Raw genomic sequence first — 23,177 nt, forward strand, 5'->3', positions numbered from 1 at the left:
GTTAAGACTGGCTGAGGAAGTAAAGACAAATTTGGAAGGAGTTCACGAAATTGTTTAATTCTAATCAGTGACTTTATAAACACTTTCTTCACGCTGGAAACAAGAAGAACTACGTCTTTATACTGGCTTCTGACAGTTTCAGCGACATGATGGATGTAAACTGTGAGCAAGGCATGTCAAGTGAACTAATGTAGGGTAAAGAACTGTTAATCCAGCTCCCACTTTAACAATATATAGAGCAAAAAAAAAAATCATAACAATACATTGTCATATCGAACCTCTTATAGTCACAAGAAAAGTAACGAGTCATTGAAAAATTTTGCAACAGTGGAATGATTTACTTGGTCAAGTATTTGTATATTAAGAAGAAATGATCTGCTGCCTGCTTTCATAGCACCAATTACAGCACTACATACGCACTGTCTCAATGCATCTGTGGTTTCATCAGTAGAAATTCATATGTTTTCGTGCTTCAGTTTATTCCGAATATTACTAATTACTTCTTGAAAACACTGTGGCATGTAGTTTTTGGGCAATTTAGGCTAGATTCGTCTGGCACTCTTTTGTTTGTGTATTTTTCTAAATGCATGAAATATGCACTTTTAAAATTACAGTTTTGGGTAAAATATGCTGTTTTAATTAAAAATCGTAAAATAAGTAAGCAAAAACGTTTTCCTCTGAAATAAGCATTTATAAACACTAACGAACATAGTTAAAACTGCATATCTATGTGTGTCTTACGAAGTATAACCACAGTCTACTATATACAGTCACGAACCTTGAGTTTTGAGGGTGCTAGAAACAATGGACTGTGACGGTATTATTTTGCATTGCCTGTAATGAGGTGATATTAGCGATCCTAGTGGTGAGCAACTTTCTAATGTTTGCATATTTACTACGTATTGAGCTTCGTGACTGTATATACTAGACTGTGGTATAACCTTTCTGCTTGCCTTTAAAAATGTGGAAAAGAGTATGCATTTTGCTTAGAAATCCGGGCTTTAGTTGTGACATACACAAAATTTACACTATTTTACATCAAATAAATGAAAAAAATAATTGATAAGTGGTGCATGATTCTTGCCTTAAGAAGAGAACAGATTTGATATATAAATGACCGTGACAATTCATTTTCCACAAGTTTACAAAAAAAATAACAGTTTATTCAGTTTCATACTATGTAAAATATATGGGAAAGTACGGTAGGTATACATAAAATTTCATAACATGGCTTTTTTCATCACATTGTTTAGAGCTTAGAGGAAATGCCTGATTAGTAATTATATACAGTAGTTTCAAGAATACTCTTTACCTACAAAAAGGCAGCCACCCTAGAAGTGGCGAGAATGATTGAGAGTAAAGAAAGAGGAGGAGGTTTTGTGAATTTATGGTTTATAATTTAACCATTTCTATATTATTATATTTTTTTTTTGCGTAGCACATTCGGGTACATAATAATTATGTTATTTTAAGCAGTGGCAAACCTGTGTAATTGCTGTTTCTTGTATGTGAACCTGGTCATCTAATTTTCCAATAAACTGCATCGATTACATGCACAAAATGTACAGTATTCTATTTTCCTTCAAATAAATTGAGTAGAATTTTAGGCTCTGTCATCTATTTTGGCCTTTCAGATTCAAGAAGATTCACAAATTTGGCTCTAGTGAGGATGAAATGGAACATTATGCAGATATATTACAGTTAGGAAATAACAGAAAGGGAATTAGTTAAACTTGAGAATCTGGGTTTTAATCACGAACATTTCTGTGAAGTTGTTATTATAATAGCATTGGAGCACATAATTCTGAAAGCAAAGTGAAGTTCTTTACGCTGTTGTAACCAGCCAGGTCACCTTGGTGCTATCTGTGCTGTGTGGTGCACAACTGGGTCACTGGAACTGTGTTGTGCTTGCAGTATTCACGAAGAGACGGGGCCCACCACCAGAGTTTCACTGGTTACACAAATTCACAGCTGGAGCAGGTCTGCATGGTGGAATGGATAGCGTCACCAGCGACACAACTGACCCAGGAGTCGATGGGCTGCTGGGACAGGATGACTCTGTGAGTGCTGACACTGCTAGTGATTTCATTATTTAAATAATGAGAATAATTTCGCAGTCATATCATACAGTTCATACACTTTTCTCAACTGCTTTTCAGAGGAAGTTTGTATGTATGCATGTGCGTGACCATGTGTAATCTGCCAGCTGCCAGGTAGTAGGAAGATCATCTCTAACACTAACATACAGTATCTTGAGTAAAATTCGAAATGTTCCTCTGTGCAAGACCTTGAAATGTTGCGTGATGATAGGCATTTAAATATTTTACTTGAAACAGGAAATTAGTATCATGTTTGTTTGCAAAAAAGTGAATATGAAGGCCATTTGTGAAGTCCTGCATATTTTACTGTGGTGAAGTCACAATCTTCATAGTAGTATATTATTCTGTGCAATTTCCGTCTTCTATTGGTGTTCTTAATTCCCCATAAAGTATTTCAATTGTGATTTTGGAAGGGAGGAGCATGCCAGAGATTCTGAGGTTCGCTGGTTGAAACCTGAACAAGGGCAAAGAGTTGTTAAAGGTGATTAAATATTCATCCTGACTTCATTTGGAAGAAAAGCAGAGTTGGAAGACCCATGCTGTATATTTGTTGCATGTAAAAGAACCTCTCCCTCCAGACAAAATTCACTAGACTTTTCTCGTCTAAGTTAAAATTAAACAATGGGCCACAATGGGCATAAGTGCACATAGGTTTGTTTCCTTATCCACCTGTCATACAACCAGTGGCGGCTTGTGAAGAGTGAAATTGGAGGGTCGCATAATATTGGGTCGTAAAAAAGCACATAAACAAAGAAAACCCCATGCAACACACTGTATAAGCAGAGAATAACACAAAAATATCCTAATACACGTGCTTGAAAACTTAATGCTTGTATATCAGATGAACTCGCCTTTCTTTAACTGTAGCAAATTCTTCAATAACTTTCTTGTTGAATTAAGGAATGTTACGAATCACTTTCTTCTCCAGAGAGAGCACAGTCTTTCATTTCCCATTGAATTTCTTAAAAATGTTCTAAAACCATTAAGGGTTGAAAAACAACGCTCCCTTTCGACTATTGTTCTTTTGCAGCAATTCTGTCTGCGTGTGTTAAAGGTTTCGATTGTAAATACTTAATTCCATTCATTATAAAACATTAAATAATCATAAATATAAAAACGCAAGTTATACACATGGAACCAAAAAAAATATAAACTATACTTCTTAACTTTACTGACCAGCAATTTCGTAATGTAATATATTTATTTTACAATATATTTTATTATATGTTAAAACCGATACATGCACTGCTGCACAGATCAAAAACACGAACTCAACTAATCCCTTTTTCAGTTACAAACTTTCTCTCAGTTGAAGTGAGACAGTTTATCACCCTCCGAATCAACAAGGTTGTAAATTTTCACCCTCCAACCAATGCCACGCGCCTTACCCACAGTCAGCCAGTGCCCCTGCATCCACTTCAAGGACGAATGTATTTTTCTGACAACATGTCTAATGGTTATTATACTGGCAGTGCAGATGCTGGGTGCTAGCACTTCTGACCACTGAATCTCTATAAAAAGCTTGCTATTAGATTGAAGCAAAGTAGAAAGTAACTTGAAAGAAAATCTTATTGAGTAAGGAAATTCTGATTTAGTAACACTAAATACAAAACATTTACTTCTAAATTAATGGCAGGACAGGAAGGGAGGGACGTAACCCTGTGTCCTTTCAAAGGAGCCACCCTGCATACAACCATCCATTCCAATCGGTTTCCCTTGTTTGCCTGTATGTGTCATGCCCAAATACACAGGCGTGGTTGCTTGACCCATACGACCGTTTGTTATTTGGATTCCATGGATTTGGTGTTCTGGGGAATGTCTTACGGTGCAGTAATGGATTGGCTATAAGGGTGATTATGCATTAAGAAATGACAGGATAAAGTATAATGATAGTGAAGTAACCAGAGAATATAATTATTTAACAATTTGTGTACTCATTGGGATTTGAAGTGATGTTACCAACATGGAAAAATGAAAGTGCTTATAGGGAATATGGGAGTACCTCGAGAATATCTATCTCAACACTTTCTGTTTTGTCACAAATCCACTTGGATTCATTGAGGTTTGAAGTGGAGTCACCAACAGGGAAAGCTGAGACTCTAGCCATTTGGTCAATGGCGAAACATGTGTCTGTTACTTTGTTACATATACATAATCTTTTATCCAAAACTGACAGTGAAGGCACCCAGGATGTATGCGCTCTGTCCAGATATTACTGTGAAGTAGAATTTATGGTTTATAAAATTGCTGAAGTGAAACAATATCTTGAGGCTCTCCTGTTTCCACTGCTAGTATATGAACTTTATCAGATATTGACAGAACACAGCTAAGCTTGTTTCCATGTCTAGTTTCGTCTCTGCTATTTGTAGATGGAATCTTAGCATTCTTCCTATAAATGTGGAGAAAACGTCTTTCCTGTAGTTTTAATTTATTTGTTAGCTTTCAGTTAATGTTTAGACTCGGAACACTTTTAACTGTCCTTGAAGTGATAACAACTAGTAGCACTTGACATTCATTGTAATTTATCACTGTATCTTATCAGACTTTTACTTCGCGACTAGAAGCTATCACAGTTCATTACTAGGGTATGACAATTACAGGGCCACCTTCGGATATGTTCCCATTTTATTTCTTTGGTATGAACTCGAAAAATTAACATTGACGTGTCATAATCTTGCAGTATTTTTTGTCCATGTCAAAATTTGGAGGTAGCACAGTGGGTCCATGTTATTGGCTAAATATGCATGGGCTTGTCTCATCCTTCACCCATAATCCATTACCCAACGACTTGTAGTGAGAGACTGAAACTCATTTTTGATTACCCAAATTTCTTCAAGTGATGCAGCATATTAGTTTATGTGAAAATTAAAATGCTAAACAATCTGTATAATTTAAGAAATTAAAAAAAAATGTGTTACATAATATTCTGTCAAGACTGTTATTTTTTGTTTCGTTGTATGATTAAATATTTCTCGATGCTTCTCTAAAGTAACAAATTAATTGCATTACAATATCTTCGTATATTATATTAAAAAAAAAAAAATGTTCAATGTGTGATAGAGAAATGGGCTAGTCATTGGCAAAAGTTCTGAAATAATACACGATTCATTACTAATAATAATAATAATAATAATAATAATAATAATAATAATAATAATAATCACCACCACCACCGCTATGCTACTACTAGTACAACAACTACTACCAGTACTATTATATTTAATCTCTCTAATGGTGGTTCGTGCCTAAAATGACAAGGGGTTTAGGGTAAATTAGGGTCTGTTGGGCAGTCGGGCTTGTTGGACACTTTGTACTTTAACGTGTTACCTCGCCACTTGTGGGCACCACATTCTGCTAGAAGTCAATGACGGAAGTAGCCTCACTTGTGGCTACTTCAGTCATTGACTTCTAGCAGAATGTGGTGCCCACAAGTGGCGAGGTAACGCGTTAAAGTACAAAGTGTCCAATATGCCCGACTGCCCAACAGACCCTAATTTACCCTACTATTTTTTATGATATTACGTAGTTTTCCAGCAATATAAACTATATCTCATTTCTGAAAAATTAAAAAAAATGTATAGTTCTTTAAAGTAAATAATTGCCTTAAAATGAGCCTGATGATGATGATGATGATGATGATGATGATGATGATGATGATGATGATGAATTATCTTTGAAAGAACATAGCGATTTTTCCTTAAGTTTTCATTTTGTCTTTCAATATTCTGCCTGGAAGCTAAGCTGAACTGTTGCCTAATTTCTGTTCTTCCAAGGACAGATAAATCTAGGCAAGCATTCTTATGAGCGATGGATTCGTCATGCTTCTTAATTTTCTGTGTCAAATGGCTTAAATCTGACACACCATGCATGTCCAGCTCGTATCTTTACCCTTGGCAAATAGCAGGCACGGGAAACAAAATAATTTATTTATAGATTCACAACTGCAAATCCCACTGTTTCTTTCACATTTTTTACATTAAAAGCCCTCCAAATGTCGCACCTCGGCTTGTTTGTGCTTGCTTTCAATTGAGTTGAAGTAATGGCCTTCCAAGCTTCTTTATTTTACACTTATCTTCCAAGATTAAAACTGAAAAATTTGTTTGTAAAATATATTGAACACTATTCATTTTCATAAACACGAGTCTTCCATCGTACATAATAGTGCTGCAGATCATGGTCTGAGAGCTTTTTCACCATTTATAGTGTTTTCATTTTCACCATCTCTATGGACTGAAAATTTGTCTCCAACACACTTTCGATTTTTGAGAATAAATTAGAGTCACAAAGTGCCAAATAGGTGACAAATATAGCCCATACTCCAATGGCTAACTGGCTGGCTAACTTTTCGAGGGCTTGTCCTGGGATGAATCCATGCACTTATGCTTACATCGGCCTATTGTCTGCTATATATGTGATGAACTGATGATTATTCCAGTCTGACAGCCTGGGTGGCATTCGTGAATCCGACATTGATAGGCAGGCCATCCTGCCTCATTCCTGATAGTCAAGTCCTATCCCCAGACAAGTACTTTATAGCCTTAGGGTCCATAGCTCTTAGTCTTTTCTATAGGGTGGGGAGAAAGTAACTCCCTACTGGAAATCTTTAATAAATGTTGTATATATTAATGTATTGTCATGAAACTTATAGGATGTTTTCTTTACAGTGGTAGAAAGTGACCCATAGTGGCACATCGCAAAACACTGCAGAAAAGAACTCCAGGTCAGAGGAAAATGTGCAGTTGTTACGGGATATGTTCACCAGAAGTAAGAAGCTCCACCCGGTGGTCACAGTCTTGCACTAATAGTTTTTGACAGTAATGCGACTTCTATGGACGAATATTTCATTCCTTCTTTAAAATGTTTTAGATTGTGTAGTGGGTAAGACCATTTTCACGAGGAGACTGTCTTTTTGAGGCTTCTGGTGAACATATCCCATACCAATTGCACATTTTCTTCTGATCTGGATTCAAAGCACGACCACTTCTGTGAATGACTACCATGGATCTTGTGTTCATGATTTTGTAATGGTCTTGGGATTCACTGTAGGCAAGGCATTGTGCACTGTCTGCCATCATCTCTGCACCTGTACAACAGAACTCCAGACTTCGTAATGGGCAGACAAGTGAGATTTTTCCTGCGATGTCGTGCGATGTGTCATTATGGGTCATTTTCTATCACTGTAAAGAAAACATTCTGTAAGTTTCATGACAATACATTAATATATACAACAATTATTAGCAATTTCCAATAGGGAGTTACTTTACACCCACACTGTATATCAACATTGCAAACCCATAGTACCTCCAAGACTTTACCCCAGTCTATCTTTGACTGTGAGAGGAGTATGCTGGTGGAATGAGAGATGGAAATGGGAGTATCCTACCTCGAAAAAACCCTCTACAGTGTCTGCTTTGTCATCACATATTCCATGATGATCTGCTAGACTAGTTTGCCAGCGCTAAGCTGCAGACAAGACTCGAGTGCCCCAGAAATGCTTTCATCTACTAAGTATTACTGCACAGATATGGCGTTGTGTGTTGATAGACAAACCTTCAACTAGTTTTTACAGATCGGGTTTTTTTCTTCACTGTTTGACAAATTTCTTTTAGTTTGCTTTTCTGGAACTGATTTGACAATGTTGTTGTTGTTGTTGTTTTCTAATGCCAGGCGTTTGACAATAAAGTCATTTGACCTCTTGCACTCCAATATTTTTCAAAGATATTATCATGGTCAGCCACTGAATCACAGATTTTGAGGTGTTTCGAATCCATTTTTTGGTTTGAGTTGCACAATGGGCAGTTAGGGGACTGATATATTCCAATTCTATGCAGGTGTTTGGCCAAACAATCATGGCTTGTTGCCAATCTGAATGCAGCTGCAGACGATTTTCGTGGTAAATCGGGAATTAACTGTGGATTATGATGCAGAGAGTTCCATTTTTTCCCTTGAGATGATTTGACAATGTTGACACCTCTGATGTCGGCGAAAAAAATAGTAAGCAACATACTTAAGCATTGACTTTCTTTTCGTGTTTTTCATCCTTGGTAAATCAGGGGTTTTCTAGTGCATTGATTGTTACTTAGTTTCTGAGTCATGTTGAAAAATCCAAGTTTTGTTACATGTTTTCACGTTTTCTGGGGAATCTGGCTTATTTTGGTTTCGTTTCAAGTTGTTGGAGCATTTGTTTTCGCGGTTTTCTTTTTGTTCTTGTGTGAGTATTTTGGGAACCATTGTCACCCATACTTACATTTAACTGATAAGTGTTCAATTTGAAATATCTCTTTTTCAATGTTGACTATATTTGAAGTCATTTGAATGCTCGTATGTCGATCATTTTGCAGAATTCTATTGATTTCATCAGTTTACTACTTATAGTACATTCCAAATATTTGAAGCTGTCTACTTATTCTACTATCTCATTTCCAGTCGACGTGTTTATCTTCATTTTTCTTCCTCTGATAACCATTTGTTTGCATTTATCTTCATTCCATATTGCTTACAGCTGTCATTTAGCTCCAGTAGCATATCTCTTATTGTCTCTTCTGCTACCACCACCATATCAGCGGCAAATCTTATGCACTTTATTCTTCTTTCTTCTACTATCACTCCTCTCATTTTTTGAAAACAGTTCTTCACTAAATCTTCAAAGTAGATGTTGAACAGGCTATATGATAAAAGGTATCCTTGTTGCACTCTCTCCTTATTCCATTTCCCCCGACATATCTTCTTCTATCATGACTTTGACCCATTGTTTCATATAAAGATTACTGAGTAGCCTCCTCTCTTTTCAATCCACACCAATTTTCTTCAGAATCCTCATAAGTGTATTCCAATTCATTCTGTCAAAAGCCTTTTCCAAATCCACAAATTTCTGTATACACACACTTCTTTATTTTTCTCTAGGTATCTTTTGCCAATTATTTTCAGCAGTCCAGTTGCATCTCTCGTACCTTTTCCATTCTTGAAGCGAAACTGCTCTTCTGTCCTTCCATCTTAGAATATAAATGTTGGTTTAGTGTTCACAGGAGAATCTTCGCCGAGTGCAATATAAGGCTGATAGTTCCGAAACTCTTTACATTTTTGGCATTATTTTTCTTTGGTATTGACAGTTCACCGTCTCCTTGAGATCTTTAGGCCATTTGCCTTTCTCATATATTTCGTTGTTAATGATAGAATTTCCTTCTTGTCTTCACCCAGGCATTTCACTAATTCAGTGTGGGTTCCGTCAACTCCTGTTGCTTTCCCATTCTTCATTTTCCTAAGCTCTAGCTCAACTTCTTCCCTTAGAATAGGAAATCCTTTTTCGTCTTTTTTCTTTTTATTAAGATTTCTCATTGTGAGTAATATTGTCCGCCTTTGGCTTTTGGCAGCAGGTTTATCTGAAATAGGTCTATCGAAATGTTTTGTTTTCAGTTTTTCTACTGAATTTCTAAAAGTGTAAGACTTTCTTCATTAACTGTTCTTTGAACTCGTGTTGATTTGGAAGAACCATGACATATATGCCAGATAACATTGGGTAATTGCCTATCATTATTATGATCTAGACACGTGCTCTTTCTTGTTAACTTACACCACTGTAAGTTAGGAAGATCAATAAAAATATGTGATACTGTAAAGGGTTAACGAAGACCTAAATAATTCTTTCCCTCAGGCCTCTCAACTAACACACTCATATATATATATATATATATATATATATATATATATGTATATATATATTTCTGACTTAAATTACTAATGAAACTTTGATATTCATAAACAGGTTTAATTTTTTAGAAGAGACTGTACCTTCACACACTTTATGTACAGTGCTAAATTATATCAACATTAACTGTACGATATTTTTAAATATGCAAGTGCCATTATGAAAAATATTATATGTACCATCAGTTACAGCTGTGGAACATAGCAGATTTCACAGCTACAAATCGGTGATATGAGAATTGATGCCTGGTTGGTGGGTTGAGGGTATGTCTTTTGCATCATGTAACCACGTAATTGTTACTGTTTGCAGTTATTGGAAAGCCCAGAAATATCAGTGCCACGCCAAAGCATTGCAAAGGGCACCACTCCCATTGCAGCACGGGAAAGTGTCATCAAATACCAAATGGCCATGAAGGAGCAACACTACACATACACACAGGTGTTGAGGTAAGAGTTGCGCTGCATAATATTATATGAGTGGTGTTCAGTAATTTATCTACCTGAGCGTTATGGATCTGAGCTTATCACTGCAGGTTGGAACATGTCTTGGTAAGCTACACATGCAGTTTCAAGTCATATGTAGCAAGCACAAAGAGAGATAGAGAGGGTGGCAAACACATCTATCAGCGGATCTATGAAGAAAATTGACTGATTTAGAGTATTATTCCATCATTAAATTCCTTACAAAGGAAGGAAAAGAAGCTAGAGGAAATACATGATGAGATGTTAAATGCCGTATATGATAATACAATGAAACCTCTCCTTAAAGGACACTCCCAAGACACAGACACTCCTCATATACGGACAGATTTTTATGTCCCAACTGAAAAAATATAGAAATAATGATAAATTTAACTCTCGTTTATGGAAATTCTCAGACACAGACACGGATAGCTCTTTCACAGTCCTAAAGCTTGCTTTACCTCCTGACTGCGGACAGAACTTGGATTTCAAGATCTAATGTGTTACAAAACTGGAAAACTTAGTTTTGAGAACTGTACAGAAATTCCTTAACATGGAAGAAGACAATAAGGGTCTCGTAGGCTACCTCTAGCCCAGCTGGCTAACACTTATTAGCTGGAAGCGGGTGGATAAACAAGTCATAAAATTTAACCTGTCTGATGGGTCCAGGTTTCCATGATCGTGAAATTGTATTCGACACATGATAGAGTTAGTAGGATTATTCTCTTCAGTTCAATCAGTTCTGTTTCGAGAGACATGGCATCTGAACGTAAAGGTTAATTTGAAAACTGTAAATTACAGTACTGCATAACTGTAGACCTAGAATAAAACTGCATGACACAGTACTGTATTTTCCTTTTTCGGTCTTATCTGCTGTAGTTCAAAGTTGCAAAGAATTTACTGTAGTACAGTATACTGTATTTAGAATTAAACTACAGTAATACATTTCATTTAAAGCGTGAAGGGATACATAATGCATTATAAATTCACTGTTAGATTGTGGAGCCTCCCTCCCAATAAAGGACACCTCCCAGATGCGGACAGATTGTTACGTCCCTCCGATGTCCGTAAATGAGTTCACCTTCATATTATAAGGTGAAGTTTTGAGATAAGCAGTTTAATGGAGCAGGGTGCCAGTTGAAGATCTCCATATGAGGTGCCTTTCAGAGGCATTATTATTGAAATGTGCCAAAAGTGGAGACCATGATTATAGAAGATTGTTGTTTCAAGGTTAATGTCACAGCTCGTGAACTGGTCATTTTAGCAGACACAGATTCCACAATCATCCATACTCATTTGACGATGTCAGAGATCTCTTCCTGATGGGTACTCCGAATCTTGACAATGGATCAGGAAGCATGTTGCCAGAATTTCAGTCAGGAGAATTTGGACCTTGTCAGAGAGAACCCTATCAACTTTTTTTCGCCGATAGTTATGGGAGATGAAATGTGCATATACTACCATGAAACTAAACAAAAGTCCATGCATTCGAAACAGAAGGAGTTCCCAACTCATATGAAGTTTCGTGTACAGCACATGGTCGAAAAAGTCATGGTGAAGTTTTCTGGAATATAAAAAGATTTTGCTTTTGGAATTCATGCTACCCATGTCAACCATCACTGGCGAAATTTAACACTTTAACAATGAAGTCACGTTAAGTCAGTCATCAGACAGATTTGTCGTGGGAAACTATTAGCAGGCATGAAGGTATTTAATCACTGGAGGCGAAGTGAATCGAGTGTTGAAATTAAGAGATATTACATTGAGTTTGACCATCAGGATTTATTTTCATACTTAGGAGCTACATTGTTGAACACCACTCATACATACGAATGCTGAGGTAAAATCAATGCTACACATACACACAGGTGCTGATGCAAGATCATCATTACAAATATACAGGTGATTCACGAGGATTTACTGTCACTTACGGAGCTTATTTCCGAAGATATTCTGAGCAAAAAATGTTATATAAACATTTGTCCTAATCTCAATATTTTCGAAATTACACTAATTTGAAGTTGTTTGTAGAATATCTTTTTTCTTCAGTTTTAAGGATAAAAGAATATTATAAATAGAGAATGAACTATTCAGAAGTATCATTTCTTTAATTGGCTAGTATTCTGAAGCTAAAAATGTGTTGTCAGTTGCTTTGTACAGATTTTTTTTTTTTTCGATTTTTAACTCAAAATGACATTCTTATCCACTTATCACAAAAATTGTTACAAATCATACGACTTTAGGAACTTGATTTTTTACAATTTAAGTATGCATCCTAATGTACAGTCTTCAAGAATTTACAAGAGTGGCGTGATTTGTAACAATTGTAAATGCGTGAGAAAATGTAATTTTGTAGTTAAAAATCGAAAAAAAATTCTGTACGAAGCAACTATGGAATTCACAACACATTTTTAGCTTCTGAATATTAGATAATTAAATAAATGATACTCCTGACTAGTTCATTCTTTATTTGTAATACTCTTTTACTCTTAAAACTCAAGAATAATGATATTTTACAAACAATTTCAAATTAGTGTAACTCCGAAAATATTGCGATTAGGAGAAATGTTTATATGACATTGTTTGCTCAGAATGTCTACGGAAATAAGCTCCGTAAGGGACGGCAAATCATCATGAATCATCCTGGATACAGGTACTGAGGTGAGATGACTACACATACAAACAAATGCTGAGGTAATATGAGCACTTACACGTGTAAACAGGTACTGAGTTAAAATCAGAACTGCACATACATACAGATGCTGGAATAAGATCAGCACTGCACATACACAGGTTCTGAGGTAAGATCAGTATTACACATATAGACATGCTGAGGTAAGAACAGATCTACTTGTGCACTTGAATACTAGAGAAAGAATAGTACTGCACAAATGCATAGATGCTAGGTAGGAATATATTAACATAAGTTCTCAGTGTTAACCCCACAATTATTCATGATTGTGTAAAAGTACCCACTTTTCTATTTTAGGGTGTTTGTTGGCACTTGGAACGTGAATGGCCAGCCTCCAACCATTGGGTTATCTGACTGGCTTGCACAGGATCCAGAACCCCCTGACATCTATGCCATTGGATTCCAGGAACTGGACCTCAGCAAAGAGGCATTCCTTTTTAATGACACTCCACGTGAAGAGGAGTGGCAGTGAGTGTTTTAATTTATTGAACCCCTCTCACGATTGGCTGTGATTGGCACTAACAGTGACATTGATAAACTAGAGATGGTGTTGACAAGAAGAAAAATCTAAAATGTATCTCTATGTCTTTGCAAGGAATCTTAGAACTATTAGTTAGAACTGTTAGTTAGCAGGTTTACACTCTAAGCCGACGATTTGCGCTAGAGATTGGGGTAGGAGAAAAGATACAAAAGGAATCCATCAAACTCTACTGAGGGAACTTCGGTGTGAAGATGTGAAATCCTATATATACTAAATATTTAATAATGGATGATGAAACATTTCATGTGACTCATAATGTGATATTAAAAGTTTTGTGGTTTTTACAGACCATGTGTACTTAATGTCCGCCATTTTCTTTCTTCTCAGTCACAGATTTTATCAAAGGTATGATGATGACCACAACTTTTATCACAGAACTATGTCACAGCTAGATGAGATCAAAGATGCTATATTACACGGTAAAAGATTTTATCATATACAGTAGAACCCCGATTTTCCGTCACCCTATTAACCGATTGGTGGGTTATCCGACTGTCTTTCTCTCTCGCTCTTTTTATGTAGATAAAATATGAAGTACTGTGCATTATATTAGTACGAATTTCTTCTATATAGTGTTTTCTTTACAAATCTTTAGCCTTGTACAGTGTGATCTACTGTTAAATGGACCGTACTGTCTAATTTCTATGCAAAATTTCTTCTACGGGTATCAAAATAAAATGTGTTGTGCTACGAAAAAGGTACAAGTAATTGAATGGTTTGGAAAAAGAGAAACTGTGGTTCATCTCGCATCAGAATACGAAATAGGAATTACAACTGTGCAAGATTTAATGAAAAATATGAAGTGTATAAACTATTAAATTACAACATGAGACCTGTTGGCCTACTACTTCTATCTTTTCACAGACAACCGTCATAAGGAGTTTTGTCGTTGAAAATCAGACTTAAATTAATGAACTTCGGAGAAAATTACGAAACATATTAGTCTATGTGCTTAACTTATGAAAACTTTATATGGCACGGGTTATCCGATTTTTTTGATTAACCGTTCACTCCATCCCCTTCATTACCACGGATAATAGAGGTTCTACTGTATATTTTTATCAAACTTCTGTGACACAGAAATTTGATAGTGTAATATAGACCTTAAATATTATCTGGTGATACCTTGGAGAACTCTAGAGATCCTGGTTTCCAATGCCGAACTCTTGGCTACTAAGTCATTGGCTCATCTCTGGATATCATTTATTCATCAAAACGATGATATATAATATATGAAAAAGTAGTTTCTACTATTAGATTAATCTTTTGCCTGCAGGGAGGCAGTGTTGAATGGCCTCCACAAGAAGGCACGTTACCACAAGGTGGCACTGGTGCGGTTGGTGGGGATGATGCTACTAGTGTTTGTGCAGGAGCAACATGCTGCATATGTGCGAGCAGTGGCCACTGAAACAGTCGGCACTGGCATCATGGGAAAGATGGTGAGTACCTACATTCGAGCTTCTGTAGTGGTTGTATGGTGGGAGGAAGCAGTAGTGACTTACTCAAGAAGAGTTTGGATTGGACTTATTTCATTGCAGAAAAATATAGAACATGTGATGTTCCAAATATTGAATGTACAGTAGAAAGCTAATATAATACGATTCTACTTCACCTCCACATTATAGCTTAACTGCGGTATATTGGAAGGTGACTTGTAGAACAATAAAACTTCTAAGTTTATTTCCTTCTTTCAGCCACACACTAAAATTAGTATCTAAATTTGATAGAAACATGAAAAGTGTTATTTGTTTGTAATGAGATTCTAACTGTGTAACTTATTTTTCTAGCAACTAACCTTATTATGAAAGCAAATCATTCAAGCCATTTGAGAGGAAAATACGTTAATATGGATTGGCAGCATGTGAAAAGGAGTTACTCTTTTTCATTACAAAGAATGACCCTGATGCTGGATGATTCTGTTAAGCTGCCAGCTTTTAAATTTTGGCAAGGAAGGATTTCTACGTGTACATTTACGACTTTAACCTTTTACCAAAAAGCGAAACTTTTTACAGATTTCTTTTTTCTCTCTATCTCTATAACAGCTAGAGGGATATATTTAGTTCACAAAGAATTTTGGATAGATATCTTTGATTGATTGATCTTTAAGCCTTGAAAATTTTGTCTGATGTTTTCTTTGAAGACCTGTCTAGATAATTTCTTACAAAAAATAGTGTTTTTTTTTTCTCTCTTTCTATTTCTGTTAATTTTGTAAAATTCGGTTTAAATAGGTACCTTCATTAGTCTTTGAATTTTTGTATAATTAAGTTTCTGTTGAGCATATGACTTGTAAATAACACTTTGTGTTGAACAAAATACTGTATACAGTATATATAAACATACGCGAACACACACACATGTCTTTAAAATCAATTTTTAGTAAATTCGATGATGTTCGGATAGAAGAGGTTGTCATTTTTTGTACAAATGGAGTTTTGTCCCGCAGATGAATACACAAGTTAAATTCTACAAGTGGGTGTGTAAAAAAACAAAATAATACTCTACGTATGGTATAAGAAAAGCCGTTTTTACGATATTATGGTTTCTGAAAACTTGTATTTTCTAATCGATTTTTTCCTCTATTTTCACCTGAAGATCTGAAGATAAAGGTAGATTTAAGTCTAATCTTTTTAAATCATTCATAGCCGTGGTCTCTTTCATATTAAATTCTGCTTCCATTGATGGTTTATTGCATCAGATTCTTATGTAGCTAGTGAATACCTATTGGTAACAGATTCAACAGATGGGTTTCCTTGTTCTTTTCTCCCGACCTCTATCCTCTAATGATGGAACTGACATGTAGCTCCACAATGTTGGGTATATTTACATCTAAGACCATTTTGTTTCCTCATTTGATCATCAGAATCTTCTTGCTGTTTCACAAGGTAACTAAGAATTTTGACTGCTCCTTGAAATCAAGGTGCTTGATGCTTGGACCTGCAGATTTGGGATGTATTAGGAAACCCGACGATCATCAAGAACAACCAGGTAGATAAGTGTTTCACAGTGCTAAGCACTTGACAACTATTGACTTTTTTTCGACCACTCTCAACTTAATACTTATTTTTAATTTGTACATTTCATTCTAGTTGCATCAGTGAGTGACATATAGAAGGCTGTGATTGAGTGAATTTTGTTTGAATTGCCATGTTCTCACTCTTTTCTACGAGAGGAGTTCACAATTGTGGTGAAAGCAGGCCTAGACATTATTTTGCCTTTGTTGTCTTTATTCATGAACAAAAGATCTTCTACAAGCAGTAAATATACTACCAGGTGACTCATAAGTCACACAACATAAGGAAAACTGAAATTTAAACTTGATCTTCGAGTGCTGACAGACTTTCTGTATACACATGCAGATGATTGACTCACTCATTAATAACAGATGTAAGGGGTTACTTCTCTGCAAGCAGCTGTGATTGTTGTTTGCAGAGGACGAAGTGACATCCTTTCTACTTACATAGTGGACTTTAGATGACACTGCAAATAAAAAATCAAGAGGTGTGAAGTCAGAACTATGTGGGGGCCACTAAGTAGATCCATATTGACCAATCCATCATTCAGGAAACTTTTCTCTGTGGTGCGTGATTATGGAACACCTCTACATATGGCTACCAGCTTTATTTTCTGATCTGGTAGAGGGATTTCTCTAATTCAGAATTCTTCGCTCTGGAGCCAGTTAAACCTGCAATGGCTGGGTCTGGAGGCAAGCATAATAATCACAAAAACACCAAAGACAAGATAGACCTAGCCTTTGCAACGTTGTATTTTCTATATTTTTCAGCAGTGGAAAAAGTCCAATTCAAACCCTCTTGAACGAGCTGCTGACTTGTGATGCGTGTCCACAGGGCAACAAGGGCGGAGTGGGTGTGCGTTTTGACTTGCACAGCACGTCACTGTGCTTCGTTAACTCACATCTGGCTGCACATGTGGAGGAGTACGAGCGGCGCAACCAGGACTACCACGACATCTGTTCTAGGATGAGTTTTACCAGATTTCTGCCCCCCAAGGGTATCAAGGACCACGAGTGAGTGAGTTCGTGACAGAATCTTGTGTCTTCACTGATTAGTTTTTTTAGAGAACACGGGTTATTTTTAGACAGTGGATTTTATCTAGGTCAGCATGTTTCTTTTGCAGAGTTCACATCTGATTATCACATTGTATTTACATGTTTCATCGATAGTTAAGTCTAAATATGCAAGTTAATATCATCATCATCAAGCTTAGATTTAAGTATGAAATTCATATTTATATAGGTACCATTCTGAAACACATGCAAAACTTATATTCAACAGTTGTGATATGGCCAGCAATTTTACATACATTTGATTGTGTATTTAATTAATGAATTTAATCTGACAGGATTAAGGCCATACAGCTTGCATTGTTGATGAAAAATATTTTACTTGCATGTTAGTTTCTATTTTAATACTTGAGTGATTATTTTGTTGCTGGTATTTGCCTTTTTTAAAGTTCAGATGTGTTGTACTAGCAATATGATTGAGCACTGGCTTGACTATTCATGGAGGGCAATATTTTCTCATGAAATTTCGGTCAGTGTATGGGACAAGTGCCCAACCGACATCGTGATGAATTTGAGGAATTATAATGAGTAGCACAATCTGGTTTTGCAAATATATAGTGAACCACTATGGAATAGCAGCATTTCTGATCATGAAATGAGTGGGCTTGGGTTAAAATTCTGGGACAAGTTACCTGGTTGAGATTTTTTTCGGAACTTTCCACTCAATCCATTAAGAGCAATTGCTGTGTGAGTTTCGGTACTGGACTCTGGACTCATTTCACTGGTATTAACAACTTCATTTCACTCAGATGCTAGATAACCATTGCAGTTGATAAAGCGCTGTAAAATAAACCAATAAAAAATTAGCTATAATGGTGGGGGAAGGAGGTGAAGATCAACATGCTAATAGGTAATACATTATCCCTGTATTGATTGGATTATCGTTCACATCTGCTGAGGCATGTGAAAGTGAGGCGAAGCAGTCATGTGGCAGGCCTTGGCTCTTCATGAACTGTAGCACCACGAATTTCCTAGTTCATAGACATCTATGATGTAGTGCAGAGGGCGGCCACTAGAGGGAACCCAAGAGTTGGAACTTAATCTGAGACGATTCTATCCGACGCCGGGGTGGGTATCCGGTGTGGCTTAGTGGATAAAGCATCAGCACGTAGAGCTGAAAACCCGGGTTCAAATCCCCGCTCCGGAGAGAATTTTTCTCCATTCCATTACTCTTTCATCGGACCAAAGTCCTTTTATTCAGGAACATGGTTCTTTCTAGTGCTATAAATCTGAATTTACTCTCCTTCTGAAGAAAGTCACAATTCGTTCGCCCTTAAAAATCCATCCATTTAATGATGAGCATGGTCGCAGACACGAAAACCACTTCTTATCAGTTTCTATAATTCGCGGATGGCTGCAAAAGAGTATCTGTCGGATACAGGGGGGAGAGCCATTAATCCTTCCCATTGAAGGCTTTAAGGAACCAACCTGGACAAATACCCAATGTCCCATCCCTACCTTCCCGGGGTGCAGCTGTTAGTAAGCATAATTTTACGAGCTGAACTAAAGGGAGGGGCTACTCATCCATTAGCATTGGTCAGCTTGATGAGTTAATGACTAAATTTGGTATAATTTTCCTCTATCCAATACCTAATTCCCTCTTTACCCTTTCCTATCCAGTCCTCTGACTGAACTCTTACTTTCTTCGATCCCGACGGCATTAGAGCATTCGAGGCCTAGGGGTTCATTTCCCTTTTCTTCCTCCTCTTTCTACTTTTCTGTTCCTAGTGCTGACCTGCTATGGCACTAAAATCGTCCTCCAGTGGCTTAAGGAGGGAAAGCTGGTGATCAACAAGATCTCCCAGCTAGGTCCAATGGACCCATCGACCAACAGCAGGTGTGGTCCTCCACACATTCTGGGGGTTGTGTGTGAATGAAGTAGCCACCAAAACGTTAAAAAATGATGTTCACTTAAATCGGCTACAACTTGCCATTTAACCGCTCCAATATGAAATGAGTACCATTAAGATAAAATTATCCGGAGGTAAAATAGTCCCCCAATCAGATCTCCGGGCGGGGATTACTTTAATAGTACAGAATCATTTTTCTCAAAATCTGTGCTTCATTGGCTGGTCATGATAATATCTTTGAAAAATATTGGAGTGCAAGAGGTCAAATGACTTTGTCAAACGCCTGGCATTAGAAAACAACAACAACATAATCCGCGGATACCAGTCATAGATGCAGAAAGACATTTTTACTGTATGAAACATTCTTCAGCAATAGTCATGGAATTTTCACAGAGGCTAATCTCAGGGTGACAATAGGTAATTCATCATCATGATGTGTATCATCACGAGGAATTAATACGATCCAAGGCTTGTTATGGTTAATAATTGTTCATTGTGTTATTTCAGCATTTTCTTGGATATCCCTCTTTTTGTGATTCTGTAATTAAATTGTATATATGACTCCACTCTTCAAATGTGCAATTTAGAGTTGGTTCTCTAATTTTATGTTATACTGTAGAAATTAAAGTTTCCAAATGCAGTCCATTTCTATTATGTTGGATGCTCTTCTGATCTCTTAATATACACTGGAGTCTCAATTGTAGGCAGGGAAAATATCTTGTTTACCCTTTTCTTATAAGGCAGTAGGGGTGGGAAGTGAGTGAATGAAGGTGAGGTATTCATGTGCAGTTGTCTTTTGGTAGAAGTCAGGTGTTTCGTATTGAGCGCAACCATGCTTAAAAGAAAAAGAAATTCGTACTTGATGTAGAAATGTCCATAGCAGAGAATGCATTAGCAAAGTGGAAGAGAAGTATTACTGGCAACAGTGATTTTTTATACTACTACCATTTCAATTCTTTAGAATAGAAAAACAGTAGAGAGATCAATGTTTCATGATGTGGACCCAGTTTTGTTCTAATGGTTCATTAAAGAGAAAGAAAAAAGTACTTCTTTATCAGGGGTGATTCTTTAAGAAAAAGCTCGCGAACTTAATACTAAACTCGGAGATATCCCTGACTTTACAGTTAGTAATAGGTGGCTCAATTTGTGGAAGAAGAGACAGAAAGATACTATTGAAATTTCTGACCAAGGACAGCAATCAAAATGAATCCATAATTGAGAAAAATCTAAAAAGTAACTATGAAAGAAGTGATATCTTGGACGGCAGAATCTTGGAACATGGTTAAGGAAGATGCTATTAAAAAGTCATGGAGAAATTTGCTGCTAGATACATATCAGGTATGTGAACAGCCATCAACTGAAATAAGTGACATTACAAAACTTGCTCAAGAAATCCCTTATTGTCATGGATGTCAGTGACATTGGTGAATGGCTGTCTTCTGATTGTAATAATGTGCATGAAGAATTAAGTGAAGAGGCTGTGTCTCAAGTGCTGCAAGAGGAAGGTGATAAAGGTACCGTATTTACGCGAATCTAATGTGCACCTTTTTTGTCCAAATGTAGTATTCAAAATTGGGGTGCGCATTAGATTTGATGGCACGTTAGATTCGAGTGCAAATTCGTTCTGTATATAGTTCGCCGGTAACTTCATTCAGATATTTTATTGTTTGTTACATCATAACGTGTTGCTATGATTATCGACTTTGTTACAGCTGTTATTCCTTTACTGGTATTTATTCGTTGGTCTATTATTGCATAGAGCATTTGAATGATTGTAAAAGCATTCAAGAAATGCTGCATTTCAAATGCTTTGGATGGTAGCGAAGATGACGTGCTGTGGAATGACGAGGATGACGAGGAAAGAGGAAATGAATCTACTGACGTAGACATCTCTGAGGATTCCAGTGATGAAAGCATTAATGAATAGTGGTGAGTCAAATGTTTACTTACCGTATTTCATGTAACAATAGTCCAATTGTATAAATTTTGTGTTCTGATAATTTACGTACAGATCCATTGTTGTATTAAATATACATTTAAATAAATACCATATATCCTGCCATTGATGTCCATTACATCCAAAACAAACTCTTTTTTTCATGATTTTAAGTTTCAGATTTGGGGTGTGCATTAGATTCGATGGTGCATTAGATTCGTGTAAATACGGTATATAGGCCTACCTCTCAAGATACGACTTCAACTTTGTCACATGCTGAGGGGTTAAAAAAAGCTTTGCAACATAGATTTCAGTATGTAAACCAGGAAAGTGAAGGTGCAACTGTAAATAAAGTATAAACAATGGAGAGATTATACTCTTTCGTTCCTCTCTTAAAAGGATCAGTATGTAGGCCTACTGTGATATACAAAGAAGGTATCTTTTATGCAGTGGCACAAGCAATAATTAACTTTATTTTATTTATGTGTATTTTTAATTCTCTAGAGTGCAGAGTTCTTTCATGAAAAAGATGTCACAAAAGTTAAAAAGGTTTCCTTGTTTTAATAATTGTCCATTTATTTATCATATGTTTAAATTCAACTACAATAAATTCGTTTCTTTTCAAATATATACCTATTTGTTACAGTCTTATGATCTAATTTACGAAACTGCCTCGATTCTCTGTTGGTAAAATTACGATATACAGTCAGAACCTGAAATAGTGACCATTGTTCTTGTGGACCCTGTAAGGTGGTTGAACTCTCGAGTCGATGGGCTCTCCAGTTGCCAACTGGATGGAAATTCCATCAAAACTGACGGGTGACGGATTTTGTTGTGGAAATTACGATTTACTTCACCTTTTGACTTTTTTAGCTGCTGTCGTTTTTAATTATTTAATTTTAAAGAAGTACTCACAGAAGCTGCATTAACACCAACGCAGTCCCACTATATTTTTCACTGCTTATGATACATGGAGTCCCTCAGTGTAAAATTCTCCGGAGGTAAAGTAGTCGCTCAGTTGGATCTCTGGATAGGGACTGCACTGAGAGATGCCAAGAATAGCACTAAAGTACTTATTTGGAACACCAAAAGTCACACCATCCAGTCAATCAGATCCAAGTTTAATGTTGAAAAGAACCATATAATGAGACAAAGAGGCAACTATAATACCAAAAGGATTGAAGTATGGTGTCAGTCCAATGCAGAAGCAAAATGCATTCTCTATAATATAAAAAATGAGGCTAAAAAGAATATCAAACCTATACACGCATAGAATTATTCCAATTCAAAAACAACTAAGTAAACTAAAAAAAAACTCCGAAAGGAAATAACATTTCAATGGATACCTAGTCATTGTGGTATACCTGGAAACGAGAAAGTCGATAATATTGCAAAACAGGCAACATATTTGCAACCAAGACCTCTTCAATATCTCTATCCAATGCTTTTGCTTCAGTAAAGTCTCATTTTATAAACCTATGGATCAGCAATTGGCTCACTTCTGACAAAGGAAATATATTTTACAGTCCGTACAAAAGAAACCAAATGACCTGGAAATGTACAAAAACATGCCCAGACATGTTCAAACATTTTTAACAAGACACCGATTTCACATTTCTGATAATGCTATTTGTCTGTGGTGTAATAATCATGATGACGATCTGGAACACATTCTTCTATACTGTCCATCCATAAACCACAAAAGAAGTAAATTAAAATCATTAGTACCAGTTGCAGAAGACACAGCCCTGCAGTATATATTGACTACACCCCAACTCTGGCTACTAGCAACAGGCATCTATAATGAACACC

The 23,177-nt window shown here is 36.4% G+C and overlaps 1 protein-coding gene across 1 annotated transcript in view; it reads left to right on the forward strand.

Annotated features, from left to right (window-relative positions):
• Ocrl (Oculocerebrorenal syndrome of Lowe) overlaps positions 1-23,177 on the forward strand; it is a 106,568-nt gene that overhangs the window by 41,439 nt on the left and 41,952 nt on the right. Inside the window, exons 5-9 of the mRNA XM_069828466.1 lie at positions 1,915-2,060; positions 10,114-10,250; positions 13,255-13,425; positions 14,775-14,937; positions 17,344-17,522. Coding sequence (XP_069684567.1) covers positions 1,915-2,060; positions 10,114-10,250; positions 13,255-13,425; positions 14,775-14,937; positions 17,344-17,522 — 796 coding nt within the window. The remainder of the gene's footprint in view (positions 1-1,914; positions 2,061-10,113; positions 10,251-13,254; positions 13,426-14,774; positions 14,938-17,343; positions 17,523-23,177) is intronic.

Source organism: Periplaneta americana, chromosome 6 (assembly GCF_040183065.1).
Source record: "Periplaneta americana isolate PAMFEO1 chromosome 6, P.americana_PAMFEO1_priV1, whole genome shotgun sequence".
NCBI lineage: Eukaryota > Metazoa > Arthropoda > Insecta > Blattodea > Blattidae > Periplaneta > Periplaneta americana.